The sequence below is a fragment of the Ahaetulla prasina genome, chromosome 3 (assembly GCF_028640845.1).
Source record: "Ahaetulla prasina isolate Xishuangbanna chromosome 3, ASM2864084v1, whole genome shotgun sequence".
Taxonomy (NCBI): domain Eukaryota; kingdom Metazoa; phylum Chordata; class Lepidosauria; order Squamata; family Colubridae; genus Ahaetulla; species Ahaetulla prasina.
In genome coordinates, this window is record NC_080541.1 from 59,114,873 (window position 1) to 59,135,982 (window position 21,110).

General features: G+C 35.2%; 1 protein-coding gene across 2 annotated transcripts in view; it reads left to right on the forward strand.

Annotated features, from left to right (window-relative positions):
• Window positions 1-20,798, forward strand: part of EMILIN2 (elastin microfibril interfacer 2) — a 32,696-nt gene extending 11,898 nt beyond the window's left edge. Inside the window, exons 3-8 of one of the 2 annotated variants that reach the window (XM_058177443.1) lie at window positions 4,279-4,454; window positions 6,327-8,204; window positions 13,783-14,250; window positions 15,665-15,700; window positions 16,318-16,443; window positions 18,311-20,798. In XM_058177443.1, coding sequence (XP_058033426.1) covers window positions 4,279-4,454; window positions 6,327-8,204; window positions 13,783-14,250; window positions 15,665-15,700; window positions 16,318-16,443; window positions 18,311-18,648 — 3,022 coding nt within the window. In that variant the 3' untranslated portion in view covers window positions 18,649-20,798. Of the gene's footprint in view, window positions 1-4,278; window positions 4,455-6,326; window positions 8,205-13,782; window positions 14,251-15,664; window positions 15,701-16,314; window positions 16,444-18,310 lie in introns of both variants that reach the window. The other variant, XM_058177441.1, reaches the window with a different exon arrangement.
• The last annotated feature ends 312 nt before the right edge of the window (window positions 20,799-21,110 follow it).

Sequence of the window (21,110 nt, forward strand, 5' to 3'; positions counted from 1 at the left end):
GGGATTTTGAGAAGAGACCACAGAGTCAGGTAGTGTGTTCCAAGCATTAATAACTCTGTTACAGAAATCATATTTTCTGCAATCAAGATTGAAGCGGTTAACATTAAGTTTAAATCTATTGTTTGCTCTTGTATTGTTGTGATTGAAGCTGAAGTAGTCTTTAACAGGAAAGACATTGCAATAGATGATTCTATGAGTTAAACACAGGTCCTGTCGAAGGCGGTGGAGTTCTAAGTTTTCTAAACCCAAGATTTCAAGTCTGGTGACATAAGGTATTTTGTTGTATTCAGAGGAGTGGAGAACTCTTCTTGTAAAATATTTCTGGACACTTTCAATTGTATTGATGTCTGAAATGTGGTATGGGTTCCAGACAGGCGAGCTGTATTCAAGAATTGGTCTAGCAAATGTTTTATATGCTCTGGTTAGTAGTGTAGTGTTTTTGGAGAAGAAGCTACGTAAGATTAGGTTTACAACTCTTAAAGCCTTTTTTGCAATGTAGTTGCAGTGGGCTTTGGCACTTAGATCATTGGATATGAAAACTCCAAGGTCTTTGAGAGGGTGGGGGTCATCTGTAAGGTAATGTCCATTGAGTTTGTATTTAGTTTTGGATTCTTTTTTCCAATGTGTGTGTGTCTATGTAGAGGTGTTATAGTTATTCCCCCTGGGAGTGTGATTTGGAATGATGGATTTTAAAGTTCAAAACCAGTACTTTGAATTGCACTCAGAAACAGATAGAAAACCAAAACAACGGTCTGGAATACTAGTGTTAATGCTCAGGCCACCATATCCTACCTAACAACTAAGCTGCCTAATTCTGGACTAATTGAAGCTTTCAAAGATAGCTCCAGATGCAGCACAATGAAGTAGGTTGAGATCATGTGTCATTATTGTGCAATCCTCATATTTTAGATCAAGCCAAAAATAGCAGAGAATTTCTAGAAGCCTAATACTTATAAATTAGCCATCAATAGACACACAGACATAAACAATATATATAGACTATGCAAAAGAGACAATCAACCAGCCAAAAAGGGAATAAAAAAACCTAAGCACCTTTCCACCAGTAATCAGTACCCAGATGAAGGGCGCCCGGGGGTTGTTGCACACTCATTGCATTATGGGTGTGCACGTACTTGGCGCCGAAAAGGTTATCACTGGCTTAGCGTCCAAGAAGGGGTGCAACTGGCACATGACATGAAATTATACAAGTGCTTTATGTTACTTAACTAGTAAATTCATTAAATAAGAAACAAAATGCAATGTACACTTACTTCCTCTTCATATAAAAAAGTCCACAGTGCCAGCCTTTGTGTTCACATGCATTTACTATAGAGGTATTATATGCCAAAACTGCAGTATAAATGCTGCAGTTGTAAAAACAATAATCTCATGTGGGTGCTATAGAGCTAGTTTTTGAGTACCTACACTTACATATTGAAGCTAGAATGACTTAAAATGTATGATCAATCATAATTTTGCAAGTATATATTTAAAACAGTCCTTTTTTATTTCAGCTTGAAAATAGTGGCAATGAGCATCAGACTTAACACTGAATTATATTTTCCTTGTGCTTTAGATACGATTTTCTTCATGATAAAGTAATTTTCCATAGCTTTTAATGCCACAATCTATTTTTATCAAGCAATGATTCGAAAAGGTCAGACTTCAATATCTTGCAGATGATTCACCAAATTAATGATGAACATGGGTAACAAGTTAGGAATGAAATTTTCACTTCTGTGTTGTAATAGATAAAGTTTGTAGTTCTAATAGAGTTAAGTAACTAATTTTACTATGCATAAATTAATAAACTAAGTATTAAGTGAAGCATTGTCCTTAAGGAAAATAAACTGAAATTGTTTTGTTAGGATAGTGATTTTCATGTGAGTGGGTGTTAAGGACATAAAAAGAACAGACTTTAAAATCATCAGTTTTACTGATATTTTTAAATTTGGATCAAAATATAAGTGCTTGGGAAACATTATATGTTACTTTCCACTGCTAAAGCAAGTTGTACAATGGATTTCATAGCTTTTTAATCATTTAAAGTTCAATTTCCATCATCTGCTTTAACTGATATAACGTATTAAAGGGGAACCCCAAATACTATTAAGACATAAGTTTTCCAATTTTCAGTAGATGCTTGTACAGTCATGTCAAAAATAGAAGTTTAAAGCAATTGCAAGTATACATTCTTTGAATTTTGTAAATGTCTTGTTATTTAAAATTTTACTCAGTTTTCTCATCCCTTATATCAAAGTCTTAAAATAGAAACAAGTTTATGTGTCTGAAGCCCATGAAGTTTGATGCATGCTTAAACAGTATTATGATAGAGATATTCTTATAAACTTCTAAATCAAATATCATATTCCATTTACTTCAGAGAGTTAAAAAAAAGGAGCCTAAATTACTTGTGCAATAATAAGTGGGTATATGTTGTGGGTAAGAACAGAACACAGGGAAAGCTGTGGGTGGTCAGGATATTAGGTTTTCTACTTTTTTCTCCTTCATTACAAGTATTATTTACATATTTCTACATTTCATCTACAAGTTAGACCTATATGCATCAGACACTGGAATTTATTTCTGAATGAACATGCTCTATACATAATTTCCCCCATTTATTTAATTAATAATAAATTTGTTTTTCAGATGTCTTAGCAGTGATTATAACATAACATTTTATATAACTGGAATTTATTTTTGTTTTGTGCACTAAAGACTTGTGCTTAGTGTACATAAAAAGAATTTCCCTGCTTTCAAATAATGCAGAAAAGTCAGAAAAAAATGATGTAACTTTCAAAACTAAAAATCACATAGTTCAAAGCTGTTTCTAAAATATGCAAAGATTTGTATAGGATCCCTTAGTTTTCAAAAGCAATTGCAGTTTCATTTGATTTTGAAGGCAATTTTAAATATTATATTTTAGAATTAACATGCGTAGATCATGTAAACATTAACATTTGTGAGACAGTATACAGGTAGGCCTCGACTTACAACAGTTTGTTTAGTGATCGTTCAAAGTTACAACAGCACTGAAAAAGTGACTTATGATCATTTTTCACAGCTATGACCATTGCAGCATCCCCATGGTCACATGATCAAAATTCAGATGCTTGGCATTTATGATGGTTGCAATGTCCTGGGGATCATGTGATCACCTTTATGACCTTCTGACAAGCAAAGTCAATGAGAAAGCCAGATTCACTTAACAACCGTATTATTAGCTTAACAACTGTAGTGATTCACTTAACAACTGAAGCAAGAAGTTGTAGAAGGGGGAAAAACTCACTTAACAAATGTTTCACTTAGCAACAGAAATGTTGGGCTCAATTGTGGTTTTAAGTCGAGGACTACCTGTATGTGCAGGTATGTGCTAGTTTGATAATCCAGCCATTAATTGAGTATTCTGAGAACAACAGTGTGATTTAATTCCATACAAATAATTCAAACAGGTGCTTTGCAATGTGTGGGAACATGAATGAAGCAACTCTTAACAGTCAAGGTAGTTATATCCTTTGAAAGGTTCACATTGCTGTTTCCAGATATCCCTGTAAGCTTGTTCATGAATAACATGTGATGTATTTTCTGTTATGAGCCTCTTCAAATATTTTGGAATGCTGCTGCTAGTATCTCCAACTCTCTATGAATCTGTGTATGTGTGTCTCTCTGTGTACCATTGTCTCTGAAGAAAACAAGTATTTTATTATGTTCACCATGTTCTTCATACATACTGTGTCTGTGGTAAAATTCAAATTTTCACTTCACTCAAAGAAAAAAAGAATGGATTTATTACAGTTATAGGCCAGAGTTCACCTGAAATAATTATAGAGATAGAAGGGCGATTTAGCCCAGGGCTGTCAAACTGGCAATCTACGGGCCGGATGCATCATGCGCAGGCCACACCCATCCCAGCTCTGTGAATGGGAAAAACATCGCAAAACGTCACATGACGGCAGTGTGAGGCCATGAGTTTTACACCTGTGAATTAGACCATCAAGTCCAACATCTGATGAATAAAGGGATCCAGATTAAAGCATCCCTGACAGAGCCTTGCAAGAACACAGTCAGCAAAGGATAAACTATAAGCTCTCTGGTGTGGTAGCTGGTTCCATAAACAATCTACATTAAGGAATGATAAATACATCTTAGTATGCCTAAAAGATAGTACACTCAGGGTTCTTAATTTTAATTATTGTATTTGTTCTGCTTACATGGTTTGCTGAAAGGACAAAACAATAAAAAATAGTTCAATGTGCTACTTTTAATTCATTACAGGTATCGAACAAGTTTGAGGCCTAAATATATTTTAACATACAAGATGGTAACCGAATTAGAGTGGAGATGTTGTCCTGGATACATGGGTGTAGATTGCAAAGAGGCTGTAGCTGAAAAGCCAAGATCAATAGCTTACCCAGCAGAACTTCCACCCAATGATATGAAGCCAAGCTTGGGTAAATGTTTCTTTAGCTCTTGATATGCATGGACTTTTTTGCTGAATTTTACACCACCCTTTTATTGCTTAATGTTCTTTGCTATGCTAGCTATATTTCTTAGTCCTGTTAACTCTGTGAGGTAGGTTATTCCTACGTTATTTTATGTGTTATTTTCTACTTCATTTCTACTCTATGTGTAAGAAAATTATTTCCCATGGCAATAGTTAATTAACCTGAAGTTTTGTAGCTATGTCTTTAAATATATATCAACCAATGACATTCGTTAATAATTAGCACTTGGCATATAATCTTTATGATTTTGGCATAACTGCAATATATGTTTCATTAAATGAAGAAGATAAAAATTCATTTTCAAAGTTCATATTATAGAGTTTGATTATAGAGCTAATAGAGTTTAGGAGCATGTGTATTAATACATATTTTACACCATTCCGCAGAAAAGCCATTCCATTACTCATATTCCATTCCGTTACTCTTATTCAAAGGCATATTTTGATCTTATTCATAGTCAAAAGAAAGAATAATAACTATTGTGAGTTATCAACTGTGAAAGGTCATCTTCAGCTTTTAAAGTCTCTAGAATTTTCATCAATTTATTATATAAATATGAGTAAAAATAATTTAAATATTTTAAAAATCGAAAATGTATGTCCTTTGGGGATTATATAAAGGTAGCTCTAGGTCAGTGATGGCTAACCTTTTTGCCATTGCGTGCCAAAAGTGGGGGGAGCACAAGGGGTCGTGCGCACATGTACCCACACCCATAATTCAATCCGCCCTGTGCCCCCCCATCATGTGCGCATGACCCCCCCTCATGGTCCCCCCACTGTGAGGGCCCGGTGGGCCCAGTAGGCTCATTTTTCACTCTCCCCAGGCTCCAGAGGCTTTCTTGGAGCCTGGAGAGGGTGAAAACGGCTTTCCCCATTCCCCTGGAGGCCCTCCATAGGCCAGAAACGGCCTGTTTCCCAACTTCTGGTGGGCCCAGAAGGCCCAAAAATCAGCTAGCTGGTGCCCGCACGCGCACTGGAGCTGAGCTAGGGCAACGCTCACATGCCCACAGATATGGCTCCGCGTGCTACCTGTGGCACACGTGCCATAGGTTCACCACACAGTTCTAGGTTAATGACTGCAACATTCAGCAACTGTTTTAATTTGTGACAATGCTGAAACAGTAATTTTATGATCAATCCTTAAACTTATAACAGTTGCAAGATTCCCACTGTTCATATGCATCTTTCCCAGCTGACTTCCCACAAGCAAACCAGCAGTAACTTGCAAGTCACAGTCATATGATGTCACACTTAACAACAGATGCTTTACATAATGACTGTAGCAGAACTAACCTAAGTTGAATACAGTCACATGATCTTTCACTTAATAATGTACCATTTAGTGATGGAGCTGCTTATCCCAATTGTCATTAAATTAGGACTCCTTATATTTTATTGTTCTTATTTTTAATGGCTATAACTATTTTGTCTTTTTTTTAATTCAGTAAGTTTGCTAAAATTCTACTGGGTCTTTCATAATTGTAACCATCTTACAAAAATTCAGTTTGCTCTGATACTATTCAATGCATATTTTTCTGTATGCATCCATTAATAAGCTGTTACTTAGTAGTTTATCTGGCCATCTGGGTCTAGAAAACTTCCCTTTTGCCTTTTGAATTAATCTCATAGTTGGTTTTGAGTTTTTTACATGATAGGTATTTATGTTTCTTATGATTCCTTTCTTTATGTGGTTTCTTAGTAATGAAATGTTTCAAGCTGCAAAAATGTGACTATGTAAGTAATTTTTTTCAGTGTGCTCATTTTTATTGTTTCATACTGAAAAAGATAATTAAAAGAGTGCCACACTTTTCTTCTACAGATTCTAGACCAAAGCAAAAACAAGAAGATTCACAAGATAAGAAAATACAGTTTCTGGAGGATGAATTATTCCGGCTTACGCAGACTGTGCTAGAACTTCAGTCTGTTATAAGCAATGTGGATAAAAATCCAAAAATTACTGTGCAAGAAGATGCAAGTCAGAGAGTATTATCTTGGTTGAACAACCTTCATGACCATCCAGGGTTGGACAGTACTTTGGAAGAAAAAACAGAGAATACATATCCATTGAATACTAATGACTCATACAAATCTGGAACAGAAAGACTAACATCTGAAGAAGATGAAATAGAGGATGGCCTGACAGCCAAAATTAATAGGTTGGAACAACTGAATGGGAAAGTAAATGACTATGAAGGGCAATTAAAGCAGCTCCAAGAAGCAGCCCAAGGACCAACAATAACAATGCCCAACAGTCAATTGTATCAGGAATATATAGATGCTAAATTTGAAGCCCTGAGACAGGAAGTGTTGGAAGGATTTGAGAAGAAAATGGCAGATCTGAAAAGTTCCTGCGAATATAAGCTGACAGGTATTCAACAATACTGTGATGACCATGAGGCCAATTTCTTAGGACTTAGAGAATCTGTTGCAGAAAAAGAAAATGACCTAAAAAAACAAATTCAAAATCTACAGAATGTTATCAAATTACCATTAAACTACTCATGTTGCAGTGATGACATTAGAGAACAGATGAACACTTTGGATAAAAAGATAGAGAAAATTGCAGAAGCAAATAAAATTTTAAATGCCAGGATAGATAATGAAATAAAACATATTTCGACTCCATATTCAGAAGACAACTTTGATGAAAAATGGGAGGAAATAGAAGCAAGGATGAATGTTACAGAGAAAAATGCTGAAGAACATTGCTTTTACATTGAGGAAACGCTTCGTAATGTTATAGCTACTAAAGTAGATGAAGTAAGGAACTTATTTGAGAAAAAGTTCCAAGCAATAGAAAGCAGACTAGGTTCTACTATTCTTGATATTGCTAATGTTACCAGTCCAGATGATATATATACTACTCGAGGATCAACACTGCAGAACAACTCAGAATCTGAAAATAAGCACATTGTATTGGAGATTAATCTTATGAAGAAAAAATTACAACACACTGAAGATGTTTGCCAATCTTTATCACAGTTTTTGGAAAGTCTTCAGAAAGGAATAGAAAACACTAACAGTAAATATGATCATTTATTTCTGAAAACAAAAGACAATTCTGATATTTTAAAATCTTTCAATAGTTCTTTGAGTGAAAAGTTCAATTTAATTAAAGGCACTCAGCGTGACATTCATAAACTTCATAAGGATCTGAGAATAGTTCGGTTTGGTCTGAATGCTATTGATAAAGATGTAAAACTCCTTCAGAATGGCTTAAACGGCTGTAAAGAACAACTTTTAGGTATTAATTCTACATGTGGGAAGACACAGCTTGAGTTACTCAGAAAAACAGATGAAATACAGAAAATGATGAACAATCAAACAATGCACCAAAACAATAATTGTTGCAATCACTTAAACAAAAAGATAAATCAACTGAATGGGGAAGAATTATTTAACTTGACCAAATGTAAGGATAAAATACCTGGCATCTCAGACTTGGAAGATAAAGTATCAAATGTTGAGAAAACTTGCAATAAACTAGATTCTGTCTCTAGCAGCCTTCAAAGGATAAAGGAGGGATTAAACAGACACATCTCCAGTCTTTGGAACTGTTTCAATCAGATGAACACAACTGTAACATCCCATTCAAAAGATATTTTTAGCCTCAAAAATTTTACCCAGCAGTTCAATAGCCAGTTTCACAAATTTGCCACTGATCGTCAGGACCCGAAGAAAATTCAGCCTTCTATATGTAAGTTGCATTGCCTTTTCTATAGATTATTTTTAAAATTAAAAATACCATTAATAGTGTTAAATCAATTTTAAAAATTAAGTAGCAGTTTTATTAGACAAGGGAAATAGAACAAAATGTCAAATTTTCCCTTATGTTTTGCACTAATGCTCTTTACGTAAGTCCAGACCTTCAATATTTTGCCAGTTTGTGCCAGATATCATATCATTGCATTCCATGCACCATTAAGGTAAAAATGACTATTGACCCTTGAGTCAAGCTGGACTGTTGCATTGACAAGTGGTTTGCCATTGGCTTCTTGGAGATTTTTATGTTTCCCACACCCATAACTTTGGCTTCCTGAGTAGTTCAAATAATCCAGTGCTGACCCTGCTTAATCAGCCAAGTTAGGGTAAATGCTGTCACTATGTTTTCATAACTTTAAATATATTACAAAATGCAAATATCTGGAGCTGCAAAATCCCAGTTGACTTTGATATGACAACAGAGAGATACAGAATATTGTAGCTCTTTGCGACCATTGAATAGTCCCACAGATTTTTGCAACCCAGAACTATAAATATCTTTAAAATTAAAGAAAACTTGGAAAAGCAGTAGCAGTTAGCTGTTCAGTCAGGTAAATATCAATATCATTGGACAGATTTCTCACAAAAATGATTGTGAGCAGTAAAAAAGATATATATATATATATACACACACACACACACACACACACACACACACATATACATACATTTGCCATATGTTATTTTTTTGGAGCTTTCAAATCGATCTTGAACATGGTGACTACATGAAGAGACATATGCAGTTTTGTTGCTAATATTTTGATAACATTTTTAGAAGAGGTTTACCATTGCCTTCTTGCTAGGGCTGATAGCATGTGACTGGCCTAAAATCACCCAGTTGGCTTTCATACATAAGGCAGGACTAGAACTCAGTGTCCTGGCTTCTAGGCAAGTGCTCTGAATTACTACAACAAATTGACTCTCGCCACATAATATAATCAATATAAAAAAATGTATTTCAGACAATCTACCATGTTTCCCTTAAAATAAGACTAGGTCTTATATTATTTTTTGCTCCAAAAGACACATTAGAGCTTATTTTCCAGTTAGGTCTTATTTTGGGGAAAATGTGGTACTAAATATGTCTGCTTGGCTGATGATCTTAACTAGGGCTTATTTTTGGGGTAGAGCTTATATTACAAGCATCCTAAAAAATGCTAGGGATCGTTTTCCAGTTGGGTCTTATTTTCAGGGAAATACAATAATATACTTTTTATATCATAACAGAAGTTATTGCCTTACTCAAAACTGAGTGTACATCATTTTAAATTTTATTTGTTGTTTTTATTAAAAAATTATATGACTTGCTTCTTAGCCCTGATTCTTTGTAGTCCTTTTCTCTAGGCTGCAAAATATATTGATTTCATGTAATAGTTTATTTTATTTACTTCAAGCACAATGGAGCCAAGAACATTTTAAATGACTCAACTCAAATATATGTTGACAGCTTAATGAATATTGTTGAACAGACTGTATGTATGAAACATGGACCAAAGCCTTATTTGGTTGCTTAGTCAATACTTCCATTTAAGGTAGTGAGATGCTTGGTTACATAAGGATGATTCAGCTGATTATGGAGGGCATCCTTAGAATGACAAAATCTGCTCAAAATGTGAAAATGTAGATTGGAAGCAAATTTTATTTTCCATAAAAATGGGATTTCTGCTCAAACTAGGCAAACCACTAAAATAGGATTAATTAATGGCAAGGATTCACAATACCATAAATGCCTGTTTTGTACATAGAAACTCATGTTCAATATATATCAGAAAAAAAGGATTAAATAATGTCAGTTTTCAACTAAGCAATATTAGAAAATATAGAATATAGATGTAATTAAATATGGTTAAATCCAATCACTCCCATTGTAGACAAATATACAGAGCAACTCTATAAATATAATTTACCTGCCTAGGAAAACAAGTGCAGCTCAATATTTATTTCTGTCGGTAAGAATCTGTATTAGGCTCAGAGCTTGTATAGAAGCTGTGTTCACATAGTACATTTACAGATACGTAAGTATGATTTATGAAATTATTTCAGTTTTCAATTCCTAAAAAATATCTTGCATTGAAATTATCAGTCACTTTATGAGCTAGCATATCCAGATAGTTGATAAGTTTTATTTCAGAATTGCGGTCACAAATCAGGCTTTTCTATATTTTGTATAAATGGAATTGTTAACTGTTTAGCAAATGTTATTTTGCATTAATTGGCAAAGGTTGCCAGATATTAATCAACTGTTATCAGTGAAAACAAAATGTTTTGTATGTAAGAACTGCTTACCTTTCTAGCTGCTTTACATACAGATGTGTGCTTGTTTATAGACTGTTTAACACCACACAAGAATGAGGTTGATATGAATATGGATTGAAAGAAGTTTTGTCCTGTTTAGGTTATTAACAAATGTTTTGCCTATAAATGATGACTGCTTTATCATTTTCAATGGAGCTGTGTGTGATATAAAGTGACTGTATCAGACATCCAAAAGGCCAAAATAGCATTTAGTGCAGTGTTATCGCATGGATGGGTATATATACTTGTCTGTTTTTCAGTGTTTTTTGGCAATAGCAATCCTTGCTGGAGAGGTAAATTTATTTTTAAATTTAATCTTTAAAAGTAATATTTGATGTTTACATTTCTGCATACATGTGCCTATTTGGTAAGGCTTGTTATTACTGACCAGGGAAGCTGACTCGCGGTATTTTGTAATTATCCTTGGAACAAAAGAAATGTACGGTTCCTTTTATATATTTACTTATTTCTTCCTTGCTGAAGAAAATAGATTTTAAAAATTAATAAAAATGATTTAATACAAACAAGAGAACATAATTCAGTTCAAAGCAAAATGGAAAGCTGGAGAACTTTGGGCCAGTCACTCTCTGTCAGCCCACCTCATAGGGTTGTTGTTGAGGGGAAAATAGAAGGAGGAAGGAATATAATGTATGTTTGCACCTTGGGTTACTTAAAAAACAGTAATAGAGGGATAAAAATTAATAATGTTAAGAAGGATTATATATTTTTTATCACTTTAAAAATTCACTTTCTTTCAGTTTCCTTTTCTGGCATCATATGAGTCTTATCTTTCCATTCTCTTACCAGTAACATGCATCTCTCTTTTATTCTAGACCCTGGGAGATTTTTCTCCCTACTTCAATAAGTCTCACATTTCTTTTCAGAAACCATTCTGGGGAAAGCAGGACTTGACCTCTTGTTCTTGTACACAGCTATGAATTACATCATGCCTTCCATCAGATGTGAAAGTAACATGGACGGATTGTTTTTCTTGGCATATTAAATGGCAACTTATCTCATGTCCATCCTTTTCTTATATTAGACAAATAACTAATTTCCAATCATTGTATTAAACACAAAGGAGGCCCGTGCAGTTTAAATTTGTATCTCTTTCAAAGCACATAGTGGAAATATATAGTGAAGATTGGAACAACTTAGAGGATCTTTAGGACTACTATTTAAAAGTTGTCCTTCAATCCGGTGCATATATAATCAAGTTAAAAATATGCAAGAGAGACAGAATAAAGGCACAAATCTATAAAATTTTCCTTGATGTCTCTTCCTTTAAAAAAATCATTTAAATGGAAGCACGACAAAGTATAATTTAAAGATGAAATAATTTATAACTATATGTTGCCTGAATAATTAATGCATCTTAATTCTTGGTAGAACTACAAGCTTTCAGAATTTGGATGATCAGTTGTTGTTGTTAGTTGCGAAGTCATGTCTGACCCATCGCGACCCCATGGACAACATTCCTCCAGGCCTTCCTGTCCTTTACCATCCTCTGGAGTCCACTTAAGCTCACGCCTACTACTTCAGTGACTCCATTCAGCCACCTCATTCTCTGTCGTCCCTTTCTTCTTTTGCCCTCAATCTTTCCCAGCATTAGGCTCTTCTCCAGTGATTCCTTCCTTCTCATTAGGTGGCCAAAGTATTTAAGTTTCATCTTCAGGATCTGGCCTTCTAAAGAGCAGTCAGGGTTGATCTCCTCTAGGACTGACTTGTTTGTTCGCCTTGCAGTCCAAGGGACTCGCAGGAGTCTTCTCTGGCACCAGAGTTCAAAGGACTCAATTCTTTGGCGCTCAGCCTTTCTTATGGTCCAACTTTCACAGCCATACATTGCAACTGGGAAAACTGTAGCCTTGACTATATGCACTTTTGTTGGCAGGGTGATGTCTCTGCTTTTTAGTACACTGTCTAGGTTTGCCATAGCTTTCCTCCCCAGGAGCAAACATCTTTTAATTTCTTGGCTGTAGTCCCCATCTGCCGTGATCTTGGAACCCAGGAAAATAAAATCTGTTACTACCTCCATTTCTTCCCCATCTACCTGGAGGAATTGAGAGGGCCGGAAACCCAATGGACAGTACAAAAAGGATGATCAGTAGATGACAGCAAAGAGATACAGAAAACTAACTCATTTCTGCCATCTAGTGGTAATACATATTTTGTCATCCTGATCCAGTACCCTGCTCATACATGTCCTTTTTTAACTTTTGGATATTACGCAAATACTATTTAGGAAGTTCCTCCAGTCCTCAGAGCAGATTTGATAGATGATTGTAAGACTAGTTTAAGAACCATTCTGCTAAAGATACTTTTCTGTCAGCATGTGGACAGCGTATAAGTAGTCCTTGCCAGTGGTGGGATTCAGCCAGTTCGCACCACTTCGGGAGAACCGGTTGTTAACTTTCTGAGCAGTTTGGCAAACTAGTTGTTGGAAGAAATCATTAGGGCAGAGAACCAGTTGTTAAATTACTTGAATCCCATCACTGGTCCTTGCTCAGTATAATTCATATGACCACAACTGAACTTGCAACCTTACATCTCCTTCAATCATTAAGCAAAGTGACATAGTTAAGTGAAAAATCCATTTATTTTATTTCCATAGTACAATATTAATATTGGTTTGTTGCAAATGAAAATGTGCATCAGCTTTAAAGCACATAGATGATCTGTGATTGACAGATATCCTACACCTGCAGTCCTACCATGCACCTCTTCATCTGCATTCATCCACCCACTTACTAGCATCTGTCCTTGGCATCCGTCTGCCCACTCACATTCCTTGGCATCTGCCCTTAGTTCTCACCCACCAAACTGCTTGTGTGGGACTCCTGCCTCTTACCACATCATGATCATGGAATGTCCTTGCATAAAGACGAGCATGGTCCTGGGATTATAATGGCAACCAAGACTGCCGGAATTACTGTTGGTGTGGTCATGTGACATCATGCTTTACAGCTATATCACTTAGTGACATAAATTCTGGCCCCAGTTGTCATCATAATTTTTTTGAAAAAATTCTAGGTCTCTTGATTAATAACTGTGGTTCATTGGTTGCATGATGTGATCCTTTCATTATAAAATAGAAGCATACGATCATCAGCCTTGCACTTCAGTGTTATAATTTTAATGTTATAGATGTCATAAATATGTTAATTCTGATATATTATTGTATCTAACTGGAGGATTTTCTATTCTCTATATATCTTTAGATGAAAAACCATCAGTGCCGTTAGCAAAGGAACAGCAAGGAGAAATTCCTCAGATACATTCAGATCCAACAAAACCATTACAGTCATCTCAGCCAGGCAAATTTCCAGTGCCATCACAATCAAGGATTCCTGTACAGTCACAAACAGAGGTATATCTGCAGCTATCACAACCCCAATCAGTACAAATTCCAGAATTAAGAATACCTCTGCAGCCATCACGTCCACAAATAATTATACAGCCCCCATTGCAAGGAATACCTCTTCAGTCATCAGATTCCAGAATCCCAATGCAGCCATCAAAACCAGGATTGTCTTCTTTGCCTGGATCAAATGGGTTATTGATGGAAGCTGGACAGGCAGGCCCTCCTGGTACTCTTCTAAGATCAAGAAAAGGACTGCCAAAAAGAATAAATGGGCAGGACGGCCAGAATAACATGCTTATATCTGAAGGATACGCAGGGGCACCAGGTAAGGAAATCAGCATTTTAACTGTGCACTTTTTAAAGTGATGAAATCAAGTTAATACTCATTGTAATTTGGTGTTCAGATACTATATGAAAAAAATTGCATTGAATTTTACCAGTATTAATTAGGCGTAGGTAAATATGGACAATATCATCATTTAAAAAGACATTAAATAGGAAGCCATACTTACTTTTGATTTGGTGTGTGTGTGTGTGTGTGTCTGTGTAATATGAATAAGCTTCCCAGTATAAATGCTTTTACTCAGGTTTTCAGCCAGCTCGCTTTGCATTCTTTTTTTCTTTTGCTATATATCAAATTATTTTTAACATTCCATAGCTCAATACTCATGATATTTTGGAGAAATTTATCTTATTATTTTAAAGAATTTGTCTTTGAATATATATGAAAATATCAAGATCTTTAAGGGCATTTATATCCTCCCTTTAGTTTTCCAGTAATCATTTGGGAGCCCAGTTCCGTAAGCTTTAACTGCTAAGTTCACTATCAGAGAAGATTGTCACTGTAGTCCCTTATTGGAATGGATCATAAATACAAATGGAATATAAAGAAAGTGGGACTGAACATCACTAAGGTTTTTGAAATACCACTTTGAAAACTTGTCTAAATTCATTAAGAAGGGAGTAAATTCTTCCTATACTTCAAAAGGGATGGTTACTTGGGTTTAATCAACAGTATGAAGGAGAAGCACTGCGTGGTTTCAGCACAATCTGCTATTAACTGCTGCTAGATCAGGATAAATGCAGGTCTCTAATTATAATATTAATGTATTATAATATATTTATTTTTCCATTCGTGACTGAAACCCGCAAAGGAACCAATTGCATAATTGACTTTTTTGGAGAGTTTAATGCTAAATGTAACTAGCTTTCACAGAGTATTAAGTATTATTATCCAAATTCCTTAACAAAATGACCAGACTTGAAATTCAGTACTCAAAATCAACCCCTCCTTGGAAATTTCTCCCAACAGTTCAGCATCCATTTCTCTTGGAATTATAGTGGGAGCCAAAAGATAGTAGCTGCTAACTATATCCTTAATTGTTGTTTTGCTGAGAAACAATAGAACTTTTCTTACTCTTCTCCTACCCAAGTCTTCTCTGAGAAATCACTTTGGACCAAGGATATCCAACATTGGCAACTTTAATAGCTGGGTTGAAAATTCTGGAAGTTGAAGTCACAGGTCTTAAAGTTGCCAAGATTGGACATCTTTGCTCTAGATCAAAAGGGAAAGTTCTTGTTACCACTATCCAAATTCTTCATTTCAGATAGCAGTTCTCAAATCACTTGAGTTTGAAAAGACCACTCACCAAAATTATTTGAAGGCTGTACTAGTAAAAAAGTACAGAGAAATGAGAATAATTGTTTTTAAAATATTTTTTCCATATATGTTCTTATAGGTTATCCAAACCCGCTCAAAACGCCACCTCCACAAGGTAATGCTATTGCTTCTTTTAATTTCTTGAAGCTAATTTCCACATTATACTTGCTGATATTTTGAAACAATTTATACCATAAATACTATTTCTAGAAATCTTATCTGGAGAAAACTTGTTTAGAAAATCTCTTAACATAATTTCAAAGTATGAAATGATCTCATATTGTATTTAAGAATAATGGAAGCAAGTGGAGAGAAAAATAAATACCTATCTTTCTTTTTGTTTACAAAGAAAGTTTGCAGTTTTCTTTTTTATCCTGTAGTTCAGTGAGTAATGTTGAAAATGGATATATTGGCACAGCAGCTTAGGAAATAATGACTGAAAAAAATGATTTTTTGTATAGGTAAAATGTGCACGTCATACATTTTGCACACGGATAAAATGGTGAATGAGAGTTTAAGCATGCAAAAAATGGCAAATAGGATTTTTAAAAGGCAGAGAAACATAAAACCAAGATCTTGAGAGTACTCAAGTAATATCTAAAGTTTCATATAGTTATAGACCTTCTAATTTAAGGAGGAAAAATAGGTATAAGACAAATTCAGCACTGTTTGTATGATATTAATGTTTTTCTTAAACACATTTAAATTATATATATATTTCCAATTTAGTAGGGGCTTTTACTTCTTTGGTGTCCTTCTCTGCTGGCCTCACAAAGAAGCCTTTCCCCGAAGATGTGGGTGTGATTCATTTTAACAAAGTCCTTGTAAATGATGGAAATTATTATAACCCTAACACAGGTAAGGGACAAGGTGGGCCTATCACTTGGAACTTGCTTGAGAATGTTAATACATTACATCAGCAGACTTCAATTATTCAGATTAAAGAATCACATTTCACTTTCTGATACTTTATATTTTCCCATCTTTCTGAACGTTACTCAAAATGGAAAGTAACAAGGCAGCCTAGTTGCCGCCTGAATCTGACTTGGTTTCCTTGTCAGTTGACTCTGAAAACCGTCTCATCTGTTCTGACCACAGTCTTTTATATCCTTACACACAGAATTTATTCTGTTGCAAATGGCTGCTACAGATTGAAGGGTAGGATGGTGTAGCTATTCCATAAATTGATATAACTTTACTCCACAGAAAAGATCAGTAGCAGACTTGGGCAGGTTTCCAAAAATATTTCCTGGGGAGAAAATAGATTTCTGCGTTTTCTCTTCTCATTTTATTTGTGCTATTAGAATGCAGTCGGTTATTATACAGACTTTCAACTGCTTCAGTTTCTTCAAGCTGTGTTTCTGTCTGCAGTTTATATAGTATAACCCAAGCAAGTAATGCAGAAATAGCTTGATTTAAACCAATTCATTTGCATTAAGCATGAGAAGCAGTGCAATATGGAGATTTCTTTTTGCCTCATCAGATTGATACATATGGTATTGATTCATTGGCCTAAATTCTTCTGGGTTCAAAGCATAAACAAACCAAATTAATTTAGAGCCTATAAGTCCTGTAAATTAAGTCAAGGGTTATAATTTTAAATTCTTGAGTAGCCAGAATGACCAGTTCTGAAGTATTCAGGACTTGTGGTTCGGTTTAGTATGTGGCTGACCTTTTTCCACCCTGGATCTCTAAGGAAGGGTCCTTGGTGCTCTCTGATCTTGATTGTTTTCTTGCAGACATTTTATTAGCCAAACTAGGTAACATCATCAGTGCACATCATCTTTCAGAAAGTTGAAAGTGCTCTGCAGCGCACTGTATGCGAGACTTGTCCATTCAGAGTCTGGATGATGAACAACGGACTTTAACTGAATCTTGGCAAGACTAAATGACTTTGGTTTGGGGGCAGTCTGGTTTTAGGACTAGATGATATCTGGTGCTGGATGGAATCACATTGCCCCCGATTGTGTGCAATCAGGAGGGCTTCTGACTCACAATTCCTGCTCAAGAAACAGATGGCAATCATGGTTAAGAGGGCTTTGCACAATTTTGTATTGTACATCAGGCATATATATTCCTGGATTAAGGGGCCCTACTCACAATCATTCATGCCAAGTCAACTCTCAGTTTGACAGTTGCAATGTGTTGTACATGGGGGCTGCCCTTAAAGTGGGCAGCTGATGTGAGCAGTTATGTGAGTTTTGGTAGATTGCATGTTATTCCTCTCCTGTGCAAGCTGCATTGGTTACCAGTTTGTGTCTGGGTCTGGTATTTTAAAGATCAAAATAGCATATCAGTTTTTGAGAGATCACTTCTTCCCATTTTATCTGCCCATCCCATCGGATCCAATAGATTCTGTCATCTAAGGAGTTACATTTAGTGAGCCTAGGCAAGAGGGACTTTTTGGTGCCTGCGTCATGGAATCTTTTCACTTCAGAGTTGAGGTCAGCCTCACATTCGCTTTGAAGGTCTCTCAAGACCTGATTATGTCAGCAGGGGTGGGGATGGATGAACTTGTGAGATGGCTCATCATTTTTAACATCCCTCCATCTTATTATTTTGTTATTCTTAGTTCTGCTTTTAGAGTTTTTAATACTGTTGTAAGAATTAGAGCAGAGGTCTCCAACCTGGGCAACTTTCAGCCTGGTGGACTTCAACTCCCAGAATTCCCCAGCCAGCTTAGACGGTGTGTGTTATTTACTGATACTGTACATCTTTTTTGCAGGTTTCTTTACATCTCCATATGAAGGTCGTTACCTAATCACAGCCGTTCTAGTTCCTGAGAGAGGTGAATATATTGAAGCAATGCTGTCAGTCTCCAATTCAAGTGTTACTCAACTTAACACAGCTGGCTATAAGAAAGACCTACCTGAATATCGCAAGCCAAGATCAGGGAAACGGATTTGTGGTGGAACTGGGGCTTTTCAGCTTGTTCTCCATCTCAAAACAGGTGCAGAAGTAGGCATTGTGGTTACTGGGGGCAAGCTAGCTTATACAGACTCTGATGAAATGTATTCCACATTCAGCGGAGTATTTCTGTACCCTGAAATTTCTCAGACCTGAGCAGAAAATAGAACCTGAATTAAATATCTAGAAATTCAACCTGAAGAAATAACAAATTGAGAAACATTAATGTTGCTTTTTTCTATTTTTCTCCATTTCAATAATTTGGCTTAAGTGCAGCCCTTATCTATGTTTCTTCTCCTATTTACCTTTTATTTATAGAGTATGGTTATTTATGTATAGACCCAATTTGGTGTAATTAAGGCATCCAGCTAACAACCAGGAGACCATGAGTTCTAGTCCTTCCTTAGACACAAAGCCAGCTGGATGACCTTGGGCCAGTTACTTTCTCAATCCTAGGAAGGAGGAAATAGCAAACCACTTCTGAAAAATCTTGCCAAGAAAACTGCAGGGACTTGTCCAGACAGTCTCTGAGAACTGGACACAACTGAATGTAAGAAAAGATATATGCAGACCAAGACAAGCTATGGTTGCATTATAAAATGTTCAAAATACATGTTTTGCAACATTTGTGAATATCAGAGAGCTATGATGATAATATAATGGGACTTTATTTAGATTTCTATATACATTATTCTTATGAAACAATATATTTGATATCTTTTTATTGTCTCAATCAACTCATTCATTCTTTTTATTACCTTCCTTTAGCTGTTGGGAGTTCACACTAGTAGTGTTGATCACAGGGATATTTTGCATGTTAAAAGGTACTTCATTCCCAGATTTCATGACACTTGATTATCTCACAAAATCTGAAAATCTAATGAAGAGGCATCCATCACTGTGTTCTAAAATTAAAAGTGGTTGAGATTTTGAGTGATAGCCACATTTCATGAAATCTTTATGTATGCACCTGAACTAGCATGAAGGTTTGATTATTTGCATATTAAAAATTATGAGCATTCTGTTCCTTGAAGGCTGCTTATCTCATTCAAGGATGGGAACTTTATTTCTGTTCCAAGGACAACACTTCATCTTGGGTAATTTGTCATGGTCCATCGGCCAATGCTGAACACTGTAAGAGCTAGAACTGCACAAGGCTGTCTTTTTTTTCTACCTCTTATCTCGTTTTTAATGTATTTTGTCAGAAAGTGAACAGAATACTTCCAGATGGCTTTTAAAATTCAGCTTACACCTATTTTTCTATTCTTGAGTTAGCTGTTGAGATCATTGCAACAACTATGTAATGAGTCTTATTGTCCCTCATGCGAGGCTAAAATTGAGAAGTTGGCATGCATGACTGCATAAGTCATACAATTTGCAAATTATAGTTTATAGCTTTGTAATGTGAAAATCGCCATTAGTCATGGCATATGGTTTAGTAGCTTGTCTGACTCTGGTCAATTATGTCTTATTTAACACACAACATTAAATAAAGCAACACAATTTTGAATCTAGCATGTTTATTGCCTATATCTAGCGTAACACAAGAAAGAATAAAATTCATTCATAGCTTTATCATCTCTATAATACTGTTATTTTCTACAGAATTATTTTAATTTTTTCAAAATTTCATTTCCTTCTATTAGTTTTCTACAAATTCTACATTACCTGAATCCATTTTTTTAAAAAAAAACATATCCAATATTTGCACCAGCTTCTACAATTATTATAATAAATATTTTCTTTTTTCCAGGACTTCTTTAATGTTTTATTAATTTACAAGTTCACAAGAGAACACAAAACTCTATTATTCATTCATATGACTTATTTTTAGAGCAGACTATGGTAATAGCAGCCGGCCAAATAACACTTTTCTTCTTCTATTTTGTAAATTAAAAATGATGCTAAGAGCTAGATTTATTAGTATTTCTCATTAATCTTCTCTCTTGAGATCTCAGAAATAGTTATGTCTTTCATTGTTCCATGAGCCATCCCTGAAGAGTTGTTTCTAAGCAACATAAAGCAAACTTCCTCCTGAAAGATGAGCTCATTTTAACCTGATACATATGTAGAAAACTGTTTTCTATCTTCAAACTAGAAGCATTGTTTTTTTCAAAATTTTATGAAAACATGTAAGAAATTGTAAATCGTTTTTAACAGTTCACTCAAGTGAAGCAAAATTATCACCACCCCATAAGTGTATTGCTTTCTGTTTTACCATTTCACCTGTATCTATTTGAATGCAAAGCTGGTAATTTTAATTTATAAAAAAATAAACTATTCAGATTTATTGAAAAATAACACAATGCTGTCAAACAATCATAAGAGACAAAGAGGACCACAGTGCTATACATTTCGGAAATATTTATATTATAATTAATCATTGTGAACAGCTGCTTTAACATTTGAAGCAATAAGCAGCTTTTAGAATTATAAAAAAAAATCTCTTCTGGGAATTACTTCTAACATTTAGAAACATTACTATATTTCAAGCATTTTAGGACTAGTTGAATAAAACTCAAAAGTATATTGTTTGTCCAGGCTGCTAATTTATCATTGCTTTCAATAGAAGGGCCTATAAACATCCTATAGAAGAGATAGCAGAACTTGTGGTGGAG